We start from the raw sequence: 12,915 nt of genomic DNA, 5'->3' as shown, positions 1-12,915 counted from the left end.
TAGCTATTGTGGATAATGGTACCTTCCATGACAGTACAAGTCATTGTCTGCTGTAACAAGCGATCAGTTGTTATCCCGTCATTAACAGACCAGCGTCTCTAGTGAGCACAGACCGACCTTTGCCAGTCGGCTGAACGCTCGTGTTCCAGCAGACACATGGATGGTGTTCCAGCAGACACATGGGTGGTGTTCCAGCAGACACGACATGGGTGGTGTTCCAGCAGACACATGGTGGTGTTCCAGCAGACACGACATGGGTGGTGTTCCAGCAGACACGACATGGGTGGTGTTCCAGCAGACACATGGTGGTGTTCCAGCAGACACGACATGGGTGGTGTTCCAGCAGACACGACATGGGTGGTGTTCCAGCAGACACGACATGGGTGGTGTTCCAGCAGACACGACATGGGTGGTGTTCCAGCAGACACATGGTGGTATTCCAGCAGACACGACATGGTGGTGTTCCAGCAGACACGACATGGGTGGTGTTTCAGCAGACACGACATGGGTGGTGTTCCAGCAGACACATGGATGGTGTTCCAGCAGACACGACATGGATGGTGTTCCAGCTGACACATGGATGGTGTTCCAGCAGACACATGGATGGTGTTCCAGCAGACACATGGATGGTGTTCCAGCAGACACATGGATGGTGTTCCAAAATGTAAGTAATAATGAGGAACACATGTTCCTCACGTGTGCCCCAAAGAATGAGGTGACTTGATAAAATACTATGCCCAAGATTACCATCAGAGTGCCGGCGGGCTGATGGGCAAAATAGCCTCGGCTACCATAAGCTTTTGACCGGTCGTGATGATCGAGTGGATTAAGATGTCCTGTACACACCAGTTCCTCCTGGTATTATGGGTTCGAGTCACTTCTGGGGTGTGAGTTTTCAGTTGCATATAGTCCTGGGGACCATTCAGGCTTGTTCGCATATTATATATATATATATATATATATATTTTATTAAATATGACCGAAAAAGTAAGATTAATAATTCTAACACGAATTTTCTCAATCTTTCGTACATTATGCTTCACTGTTGGAGGTAAATCAAAAATCACTTCTCCAAAATTCATTTTTATTTCTAGTCTGACGCGACACGGGCGCGTTTCGTAAAACTTATTACATTTTCAAAGACTTCACAAATACACAACTGATTAGAACTTGCGTTTCCCTGATTTTATATCTACATTTGAGTGAGGTGGGAAGGGTGATGTGGCATTACATTTGAGTAAGGTGGGAAGGATGATGTGGCATTAGAGGATATTAATAGGGTATTAAAAGTATCAACACAAGACAGAACACGAAACAATGGATATTGAATAGAAGTGTTTGTAGAAAGCCTATTGGTCCATATTTCTTGATGCTCCTATATTGGAGCGGAGTCTTGAGGTGGGTAGAATATAGTTGTGCAATAATTGGCTGTTGATTGCTGGTGTTGACTTCTTGATGTGTAGTGCCTCGCAAACGTCGAGCCGCCTGCTATCGCTGTATCTATCGATGATTTCTGTGTTGTTTACTAGGATTTCTCTGGCGATGGTTTGGTTATGGGAAGAGATTATATGTTCCTTAATGGAGCCCTGTTGTTTATGCATCGTTAAACGCCTAGAAAGAGATGTTGTTGTCTTGCCTATATACTGGGTTTTTTGGAGCTTACAGTCCCCAAGTGGGCATTTGAAGGCATAGACGACGTTAGTCTCTTTTAAAGCGTTCTGTTTCGTGTCTGGAGAGTTTCTCATGAGTAGGCTGGCCGTTTTTCTGGTTTTATAGTAAATCGTCAGTTGTATCCTCTGATTTTTGTCTGTAGGGATAACGTTTCTATTAACAATATCTTTCAGGACCCTTTCCTCTGTTTTATGAGCTGTGGAAAAGAAGTTCCTGTAAAATAGTCTAATAGGGGGTATAGGTGTTGTGTTAGTTGTCTCTTCGGAGGTTGCATGGCTTTTCACTTTCCTTCTTATGATGTCTTCGATGAAACCATTGGAGAAGCCGTTATTGACTAGAACCTGCCTTACCCTACAGAGTTCTTCGTCGACTTGCTTCCATTCTGAGCTGTGGCTGAGAGCACGGTCGACGTATGCGTTAACAACACTCCTCTTGTACCTGTCAGGGCAGTCGCTGTTGGCATTTAGGCACATTCCTATGTTTGTTTCCTTTGTGTAGACTGCAGTGTGGAAACCTCCGCCCTTTTCCATGACTGTTACATCTAGAAAAGGCAGCTTCCCATCCTTTTCCGTCTCGTAAGTGAAACGCAGCACGGAACTCTGCTCAAATGCCTCCTTCAGCTCCTGCAGATGTCTGACATCAGGTACCTGTGTAAAAATGTCGTCAACATACCTGCAGTATATGGCCGGTTTCAAGTTCATGTCGACTAAGACTGCAGGAGCTGAAGGAGGCATTTGAGCAGAGTTCCGTGCTGCGTTTCACTTACGAGACGGAAAAGGATGGGAAGCTGCCTTTTCTAGATGTAACAGTCATGGAAAAGGGCGGAGGTTTCCACACTGCAGTCTACACAAAGGAAACAAACATAGGAATGTGCCTAAATGCCAACAGCGACTGCCCTGACAGGTACAAGAGGAGTGTTGTTAACGCATACGTCGACCGTGCTCTCAGCCACAGCTCAGAATGGAAGCAAGTCGACGAAGAACTCTGTAGGGTAAGGCAGGTTCTAGTCAATAACGGCTTCTCCAATGGTTTCATCGAAGACATCATAAGAAGGAAAGTGAAAAGCCATGCAACCTCCGAAGAGACAACTAACACAACACCTATACCCCCTATTAGACTATTTTACAGGAACTTCTTTTCCACAGCTCATAAAACAGAGGAAAGGGTCCTGAAAGATATTGTTAATAGAAACGTTATCCCTACAGACAAAAATCAGAGGATACAACTGACGATTTACTATAAAACCAGAAAAACGGCCAGCCTACTCATGAGAAACTCTCCAGACACGAAACAGAACGCTTTAAAAGAGACTAACGTCGTCTATGCCTTCAAATGCCCACTTGGGGACTGTAAGCTCCAAAAAACCCAGTATATAGGCAAGACAACAACATCTCTTTCTAGGCGTTTAACGATGCATAAACAACAGGGCTCCATTAAGGAACATATAATCTCTTCCCATAACCAAACCATCGCCAGAGAAATCCTAGTAAACAACACAGAAATCATCGATAGATACAGCGATAGCAGGCGGCTCGACGTTTGCGAGGCACTACACATCAAGAAGTCAACACCAGCAATCAACAGCCAATTATTGCACAACTATATTCTACCCACCTCAAGACTCCGCTCCAATATAGGAGCATCAAGAAATATGGACCAATAGGCTTTCTACAAACACTTCTATTCAATATCCATTGTTTCGTGTTCTGTCTTGTGTTGATACTTTTAATACCCTATTAATATCCTCTAATGCCACATCATCCTTCCCACCTTACTCAAATGTAATGCCACATCACCCTTCCCACCTCACTCAAATGTAGATATAAAATCAGGGAAACGCAAGTTCTAATCAGTTGTGTATTTGTGAAGTCTTTGAAAATGTAATAAGTTTTACGAAACGCGCCCGTGTCGCGTCAGACTAGAAATAAAAATGAATTTTGGAGAAGTGATTTTTGATTTACCTCCAACAGTGAAGCATAATGTACGAAAGATTGAGAAAATTCGTGTTAGAATTATTAATCTTACTTTTTCGGTCATATTTAATAAAATATGTCTACAGGAAAGACTGCTACCAAAATATACTAATATATATATATATATATATATATATATATATATATATATATATATATATATATATATATATATATATATATAATGTCTAATTCTCCCCAGAACCTGAGTAACCTGTTGCCTTGAGACACTCTGATTGTAATGTGGTCATTCTGATCACATTGTAATTTAGACAGTCTGATTTTCTGTGATTTAGATATTCTATTTGAACTGTGATTCAGAATTCAGATTACACTGTGATACAGACATTTTGACTGTACTGTATTATAAAGGGTCTTTTGAGTCGGTGTTTGACCAATGGAAGTGTGGATGCATTTTTCAAAGCTTGAATAGTAGTTTGGTCCTTATATTTAACAACTAAAGTGGTCGAACAGTTTAGACTGTACTCGCTTAGTTGTGCTTGCGGGGGTTGGGTTTTGGCTCTTTGGTCCCGCCTCTCAACTGTGGGGAAGAGACGAGGGGATGTGTCCAAGTTTAGATCTGAACCTCAGATGGTGTTGGACATTTTATCTCGTGTTTTGGGTCTGATTTGTGTGCGTATATTGTCTAGCAACTTCTATAACAGTCAACTTAATAGCCTTAATGGTGTTAGCTGAACGTAGTGTGATCACGCCTGATTTCGAATGAAGTTATCCTTATAATTTTATTGTAGTCTATGTCTTGTTTACCAGCATAATTCGAGGACTAATATATATATATATATATATATATATATATAATATAATATAATATAATATATAAATATGCCGAGTATTTCAGAAGCGGTTTGGGAGGAGTCGGAGTACACTGCGGTCCTCGAGGCGGGGGCGTCGGCTAACAGGCCGTTGGTAATCACACACTACGCCGCCGCCGCCGCCACCAGTCCCCGCCTGGAGCCGCGCGACCGCGTGCGCATTCTTCCTGCGCACTCCCACCGCCTCTCCACACACACACCAATTTACACTCAGTTATATTAAAATTATGCGCGGGTCAAGAGGACAGACAGCGCGCCATGGCGGCTACCAATATGATTAGCCTTCGCCTCAAACCTTCCTCGGGTGGACATGTTTGTTTTATATATATATATATACCTTTTGAAGATTGGTTTAACTTAATTTCTTTTTGTTTCGAAATCTTTCGTATTATTTGCTACGCCTGTGAAACGGTAGGTGTAAACACTTCTCTTTTTTTTTCCTACCGCCACGACCAGTGGTACAGGTCGTGGTGCAGTGGTACAGGTCATGGTGCAGTGGTACAGGTCATGGTGCAGTGGTACAGGTCGTGGTAACGGTCATGGTGCAGTGGTACAGGTCGTGGTGCAGTGGTACAGGTCATGGTGCAGTGGTACAGGTCGTGGTACAGGTCATGGTGCAGTGGTACAGGTCGTGGTGCGGTGGTACAGGTCATGGTGCAGTGGTACAGGTCGGGGTGCAGTGGTACAGGTCATGGTGCAGTGGTACAGGTCATGGTGCAGTGGTACAGGTCGTGGTGCAGTGGTACAGGTCATGGTGCAGTGGTACAGGTCATGGTGCAGTGGTACAGGTCGTGGTACAGGTCATGGTGCAGTGGTACAGGTCGTGGTGCAGTGGTACAGGTCATGGTGCAGTGGTACAGGTCGTGGTGCAGTGGTACAGGTCATGGTGCAGTGGTACAGGTCATGGTGCAGTGGTACAGGTCGTGGTACAGGTCATGGTGCAGTGGTACAGGTCGTGGTGCAGTGGTACAGGTCATGGTGCAGTGGTACAGGTCGTGGTGCAGTGGTACAGGTCGTGGTGCAGTGGTACAGGTCGTGGTGCAGTGGTACAGGTCATGGTGCAGTGGTACAGGTCGTGGTGCAGTGGTACAGGTCATGGTGCAGTGGTACAGGTCATGGTGCAGTGGTACAGGTCGTGGTAACGGTCATGGTGCAGTGGTACAGGTCGTGGTGCAGTGGTACAGGTCATGGTGCAGTGGTACAGGTCGTGGTACAGGTCATGGTGCAGTGGTACAGGTCGTGGTGCGGTGGTACAGGTCATGGTGCAGTGGTACAGGTCGGGGTGCAGTGGTACAGGTCATGGTGCAGTGGTACAGGTCATGGTGCAGTGGTACAGGTCGTGGTGCAGTGGTACAGGTCATGGTGCAGTGGTACAGGTCATGGTGCAGTGGTACAGGTCGTGGTACAGGTCATGGTGCAGTGGTACAGGTCGTGGTGCAGTGGTACAGGTCATGGTGCAGTGGTACAGGTCGTGGTGCAGTGGTACAGGTCATGGTGCAGTGGTACAGGTCATGGTGCAGTGGTACAGGTCGTGGTACAGGTCATGGTGCAGTGGTACAGGTCGTGGTGCAGTGGTACAGGTCATGGTGCAGTGGTACAGGTCGTGGTGCAGTGGTACAGGTCGTGGTGCAGTGGTACAGGTCGTGGTGCAGTGGTACAGGTCATGGTGCAGTGGTACAGGTCGTGGTGCAGTGGTACAGGTCATGGTGCAGTGGTACAGGTCATGGTGCAGTGGTACAGGTCATGGTGCAGTGGTACAGGTCGTGGTACAGGTCGTGGTGCAGTGGTACAGGTCGTGGTGCAGTGGTACAGGTCGTGGTGCAGTGGTACAGGTCGTGGTGCAGTGGTACAGGTCGTGGTGCAGTGGTACAGGTCGTGGTGCAGTGGTACAGGTCGTGGTGCAGTGGTACAGGTCGTGGTGCAGTGGTACAGGTCGTGGTGCAGTGGTACAGGTCGTGGTGCAGTGGTACAGGTCATGGTGCAGTGGTACAGGTCATGGTGCAGTGGTACAGGTCGTGGTGCAGTGGTACAGGTCGTGATGCAGTGGTACAGGTCGTGGTGCAGTGGTACAGGTCGTGGTGCAGTGGTACAGGTCATGGTGCGGTGGTACAGGTCGTGGTGCAGTGGTACAGGTCGTGGTGCAGTGGTACAGGTCGTGGTGCAGTGGTACAGGTCATGGTGCGGTGGTACAGGTCGTGGTGCAGTGGTACAGGTCGTGGTGCGGTGGTACAGGTCGTGGTGCAGTGGTACAGGTCGTGGTGCAGTGATACAGGTCGTGGTACAGGTCGTGGTGCAGTGGTACAGGTCGTGGTACAGGTCGTGGTGCAGTGGTACAGGTCGTGATGCAGTGGTACAGGTCGTGGTGTAGTGGTACAGGTCGTGGTGCAGTGGTACAGGTCGTGGTGCAGTGGTACAGGTCATGGTGCAGTGGTACAGGTCATGGTGCAGTGGTACAGGTTGTGGTGCAGTGGTACAGGTCGTGGTGCAGTGGTACAGGTCGTGGTGCAGTGGTACAGGTCTTGGTGCAGTGGTACAGGTCTTGGTGCAGTGGTACAGGTCTTGGTGCAGTGGTACAGGTCATGGTGCAGTGGTACAGGTCTTGGTGCAGTGGTACAGATCATGGTGCAGTGGTACAGGTCATGGTGCAGTGGTACAGGTTGTGGTGCAGTGGTACAGGTCGTGGTGCAGTGGTACAGGTCGTGGTGCAGTGGTACAGGTCGTGGTGCAGTGGTACAGGTCTTGGTGCAGTGGTACAGGTCTTGGTGCAGTGGTACAGGTCATGGTGCAGTGGTACAGGTCTTGGTGCAGTGGTACAGGTCATGGTGCAGTGGTATGTAGCCAAGTCTCTTCCCCCTCCCTCTCTTTTTCCACCCTTCCCCCCCCCCCCCTCTCTCCCCCACTCTTCAGCCCATCTTCTCCTGGACGACCTCGTCCCCACCCCCTTGGTCTACCCGCCTATTCCCCCCTTTACTTTCCTCCCTTTTCCTTCTCTTTCTCTCGGAACATTTATTAAGGAGCACTGAAACAACTGTACAGGTCTCTCAGAATTTTTTTTTTTTTAACATATTAGGTACATCTGCATTAGTGCAGCTGCCCTAGACTATATGAAGTGGAGTACAGTGTGTCAAAAAAGCTAACTAGGTGATGCTAAAAAATCCCCATCACACAGGATGGTTAGTCATACAGAGGCATGTGATAAGCAGTCTGCACTGGCAGACTCGGATGCATTTTGAGGATATCAACAACACAAGATTGAATAAGGTAGCAGTGGTAATACAAGTCCCCATCTCGCAGGATGGTTAGTCATACAGGGCCATGTGTTTAATAGCCTGCACTGGCAAATTTTGGGTATACTGTGAGGATATCTACATGCCCAGTTATTAGACCTTTCAGACCAGTTGGCATGAGGTACCTGGAGCTTTGCAATTACTTTATTCACTCTCGTATTCTTGAAGATATCCTCTCAGAAAATATATTATTACGATAACTGAAACTCTAAGGGGATCACACCAAATATTTCACACATCATGAAAATTGCCTAGGGTGAGGGGATGGGGGGGGGGAGGGTCATGTCGGTATATTTCAAGATGGTTGCATGACGTAGTATGTCTTGAACGCTAACTGGAAATATCACAGGAATTACTATCTCATCATCTGCCCCGCTCACCTAGCCTTTTCCCTCACCCCCCCCTCTCACACACACACACACCGGATTCTGGCGTGTGGATCACAAGCAATCCGGATTCTGTGCACAATGAGAATTTCATCATTGCTTCCCCGAATCACCGTTGGATTTCCTAACATTTCGACTTGTTGGTTTAAGGCCCCTGTTGCCTCTCCCCCCCCCCCCACCCCTCCCATCCCTTCCCACTCACCACTTACTCCTCCGCTTGAGTGTTAGTGCATTGCATTACCACGTGACCTAGAGGCCAAGGCTTTGTCGGTCTTGGAGGTGACGTACGTGCCGCCATTGTCCTGCCCTGCTTGGCTGGACGGGCTCTTGTTTTTTCTGTTTGAGATTCTCGAGGAAAATTAGTCAGCGTTCGTGGAAAATCCGGATTTGAAGTTGGGTAATCGTGGTTTTGTTGTCGTGGAGGAGAATGAGCAAAGCAGAAGGGCAGACATGGGCAGGGAAGGCATGGGCAGGGCAGATGAGAGTTGGGCAGAGGAGGAATGGGCAGGAGGAGCAATGGGGGAAGTGAGGACCTGACGCGGCCTACCGCTGAAAGTGTTTGTTTTTTCGGTGAAAATTACTTTATTTGTGGCCCTTTTTTTTTTTTTATTAATACATTAGTTACATCTGCATTAGTGCAGCTACCCTAGACTATATGAAGTGGAATACAGTGTCAAAAAAGCTAACTAGGTGATGCTAAAAAAATCCCCATCACACATGATGGTTAGTCATACAGAGGCAAGTGATAAGCGGTCTGCACTGGCAGACTCCGGATGCATTTTGAGGATATCAACAACACAAGATTGAATAAGGTAGCAGTGGTAATAAAAGTCCCCATCTCGCAGGATGGTTAGTCATACAGGGCCATATGTTTAATAGCCTGCACTGGCAAATTTTGGGTATACTGTGAGGATATCTTCAAGAATACGAGAGTGAATAAAGTAATTGCAAAGCTCCAGGTACCTCATGCCAACTGGTCTGAAAGGTCTAATAACTGGGCATTCAGTGATGTAGTGCCGGAGATCGTGCCGTAGTTCCTGCTCACAGAGTTTGCAACTGGAGTGCTCAGGATTGGGAGATCCGTCACCTGGAGCCACCTGCCACAGGTAACGGTAACCCAACCTGATCCTTGCAACCACTGTGTCGCACAGTCTAGTGGACGTTTTGTGCTGCCCATAGATATACGTTTCAGATCTGAACAAATCATAGATTTTTATACTAGTACTTTCAGGTCGTTGGGAGTCAGTAAGTTCTTTCCTATCAGATCTGAGTGTTTGGACCAATACAGTTTTGACAGCAGAGATTGGGATACCTAGATCTAATTCAACTTCATCCTTGTTACACGCTAATTTGGCTGCAATGTCTGTCTCATTATGATGGGTTATATTTGTGTGTGAAGGTATCCATACAAAGGAGATTCGAGACCCTTTACTCTGTATATTTTGTGATTCAAAGTCTGCTCTTCAAGCAATTGAAAACTTCTCTTGGAAGATCGACAGCAAGAACCTCATACTCCCAATTATAAATGACCTAATTGATGCACAGAGGTTTTTTGGCATCGGGGAACTATAACTAAAACTCTATGGGAATCACACCAAATATTTCACATTTGACTTCATGAATATTTCCTGTGGGGGGGGGGGGTCAAGTCAATATGGTTCAAGATGGCTGCATAGAGTGCTACGTCGACTGTATATTCATTTTTTTAGCTCTGATATTTGAATGCACTTCCCTAAATGTATTTCCCTAAATTATTCTTGCGGGAGAGCATTTGACCATCCTTTTGATCTGGCCTTTGATGTAAGGGAGACTGTATCGATGTTTTTATAACATAAAAAACAAAATATGCATTGTGTCTTCCCTTCTCTGTCTTATCTAATCTTTACCTTGATACGTTATTGATAACAACGCACCTCTTGATGGTCACACTGTTCCACCCTATATCTTCCACGTTTCCCCTTCGAACAGGAACACTATTGTTGACCCGTGAGTGTGCACATGTGAGAGTACATGGTAATTTGTACATATTTAACTTGATGCGTTTTTAGAAAAAAAAATAGTGTTTTTTCACTATTGAGCATTTCAAGTTGTATGTTGTTTAATGCACTGACTTGCCATCCCTCATGTTTCTTGTATTAAATTTTGATTAATTTGATTTAATTAATGTATTAGATTTGGCAATTTCCTCTTGTAAGCCATTATTACATTTGGTGCCAGCTCTTGAACTGAAGTTGATCTTCACGTCTCCAAATTCTAAAGTTTCTCTCTCTCTCTCTCTCTCTCTCTCTCTCTCTCTCTCTCTCTCTCTCTCTCTCTCTCTCTCTCTCTCTCTCTCTCTCTCTCTCTCTCTCCCCCCATCATCATTTCTTTCTTCCCCTCCCTTTTTCCCTTCTCTCTCTCTCTCTCTCCCCCCCCCCCATCATCATTTCTTTCTTCCCCTCCCTTTTTCCCTTCTCTCTCTCTCTCTCCCTCGCTTACCCCATCTTTCTCTCTTCCCGCCTCCCAGAGTATGTGTTAATCACGGACTCATCAGTTACCATCTTCTCTATCTCCCTCTCCATCTGCTGCTCCCCGCTCATCCATCACCCTCCGCCTGCTTATCTCCCGCTGGCTGACACCCACTACATCCAGATATTAATTAATCCACCCCCTCTATCCACTTGCATCCACCACCGCGGGCATCTGTATGGGCTCTAAATTGACTCCCCCTTATTCAGAGGCTCTCGTTCATCAACTAGCCCCGCCCACCTAGTCAGTCGAGCCCCGGACTATAGCACGAGAGGGGCTTCTATGTATCTATCTGTTTTTATCTGTCTATAGCTATATATTTGTATATCTATCTTATCTCTCGGTGGCATCATCTTCTGCCACTTCGGGTTTGTTTAGTATGTTCATTGTATAATTTTGTGCCATTTGAAGGTTGCAAATCAACATTTGCATTGGTCAGTTAGTCTGCCATCTTGTGCACTGGTCAGTCAGTCACCGTGTACACTGGTCAGTCAGTCACCGTGTACACTGGTCAGTCAGTCACCGTGTACACTGGTCAGTCAGTCACCGTGTACACTGGTCAGTCAGTCACCGTGTACACTGGTCAGTCAGTCACCGTGTACACTGGTCAGTCAGTCACCGTGTACACTGGTCAGTCAGTCACCGTGTACACTGGTCAGTCAGTCACCGTGTACACTGGTCAGTCAGTCACCGTGTACACTGGTCAGTCAGTCACCGTGTACACTGGTCAGTCAGTCACCGTGTACACTGGTCAGTCAGTCACCGTGTACACTGGTCAGTCACCGTGTACACTGGTTAGTCAGTCACCGTGTACACTGGTTAGTCAGTCACCGTGTACACTGGCCAGTCAGTCACCGTGTACACTGGCCAGTCAGTCACCGTGTACACTGGCCAGTCAGTCACCGTGTACACTGGCCAGTCAGTCACCGTGTACACTGGCCAGTCAGTCACCGTGTACACTGGCCAGTCAGTCACCGTGTACACTGGCCAGTCAGTCACCGTGTACACTGGTCAGTCAGTCACCGTGTACACTGGTCAGTCAGTCACCGTGTACACTGGTCAGTCAGTCACCGTGTACACTGGTCAGTCAGTCACCGTGTACACTGGTCAGTCAGTCACCGTGTACACTGGTCAGTCAGTCACCGTGTACACTGGTCAGTCAGTCACCGTGTACACTGGTCAGTCAGTCACCGTGTACACTGGTCAGTCAGTCACCGTGTACACTGGTCAGTCAGTCACCGTGTACACTGGTCAGTCAGTCACCGTGTACACTGGTCAGTCAGTCACCGTGTACACTGGTCAGTCACCGTGTACACTGGTCAGTCACCGTGTACACTGGTCAGTCAGTCACCGTGTACACTGGTCAGTCAGTCACCGTGTACACTGGTCAGTCAGTCACCGTGTACACTGGTCAGTCAGTCACCGTGTACACTGGTCAGTCAGTCACCGTGTACACTGGTCAGTCAGTCACCGTGTACACTGGTCAGTCAGTCACCGTGTACACTGGTCAGTCAGTCACCGTGTACACTGGTCAGTCAGTCACCGTGTACACTGGTCAGTCAGTCACCGTGTACACTGGTCAGTCAGTCACCGTGTACACTGGTCAGTCAGTCACCGTGTACACTGGTCAGTCAGTCACCGTGTACACTGGTCAGTCAGTCACCGTGTACACTGGTCAGTCAGTCACCGTGTACACTGGTCAGTCAGTCACCGTGTACACTGGTCAGTCAGTCACCGTGTACACTGGTCAGTCAGTCACCGTGTACACTGGTCAGTCAGTCACCGTGTACACTGGTCAGTCAGTCACCGTGTACACTGGTCAGTCAGTCACCGTGTACACTGGTCAGTCAGTCACCGTGTACAACCTGTCACTGGCAACGTGACCATTACACCCATCTCCACTGCCAGTGCAGCGTCAACTGGTATGCAAATGACCATGATTGAGCAGCTCTTGATCAATCACTGCACGTGTTCTGCTTGTCAAGCGGAGTAATTCTCAGTAGCCACCTCACTATCTTCACCGTTGCCTCACGTATCATGACCCCCTTCCACATTACTGTGATATCAACACACACGCGCGCGCTACGGGGTCTGATAGCCTGTGTTACGGGGTCTGGTAGCTGAGTGGACAACGCTCAAGACCTGTAATTCTCTGGTCCGGGTTAAATTCCCGAACCAGGTACTTCCCTTCCCATGTTGTACTGTACCTGTGTCCCCCCCCCCCCAGCCTATCTTCACGCATAATGAGCTGAAATAT

The 12,915-nt window shown here is 47.4% G+C and overlaps 1 protein-coding gene across 1 annotated transcript in view; it reads left to right on the top strand.

Annotated features, from left to right (window-relative positions):
• LOC138369154 (serine-rich adhesin for platelets-like) overlaps positions 1-12,541 on the top strand; it is a 97,875-nt gene extending 85,334 nt beyond the window's left edge. Inside the window, exons 4-6 of the mRNA XM_069332088.1 lie at positions 11,126-11,452; positions 11,578-11,860; positions 11,982-12,541. Of these exons, the coding sequence (XP_069188189.1) occupies positions 11,126-11,452; positions 11,578-11,860; positions 11,982-12,541 (1,170 nt within the window). The remainder of the gene's footprint in view (positions 1-11,125; positions 11,453-11,577; positions 11,861-11,981) is intronic.
• Positions 12,542-12,915: the final 374 nt, after the last annotated feature.

Source organism: Procambarus clarkii, chromosome 27, assembly GCF_040958095.1.
Source record: "Procambarus clarkii isolate CNS0578487 chromosome 27, FALCON_Pclarkii_2.0, whole genome shotgun sequence".
Classification (NCBI taxonomy): domain Eukaryota; kingdom Metazoa; phylum Arthropoda; class Malacostraca; order Decapoda; family Cambaridae; genus Procambarus; species Procambarus clarkii.
The sequence above is the reverse complement of the archived record's forward strand: the minus strand, read 5'-3'. Positions and strand labels throughout refer to the sequence as shown.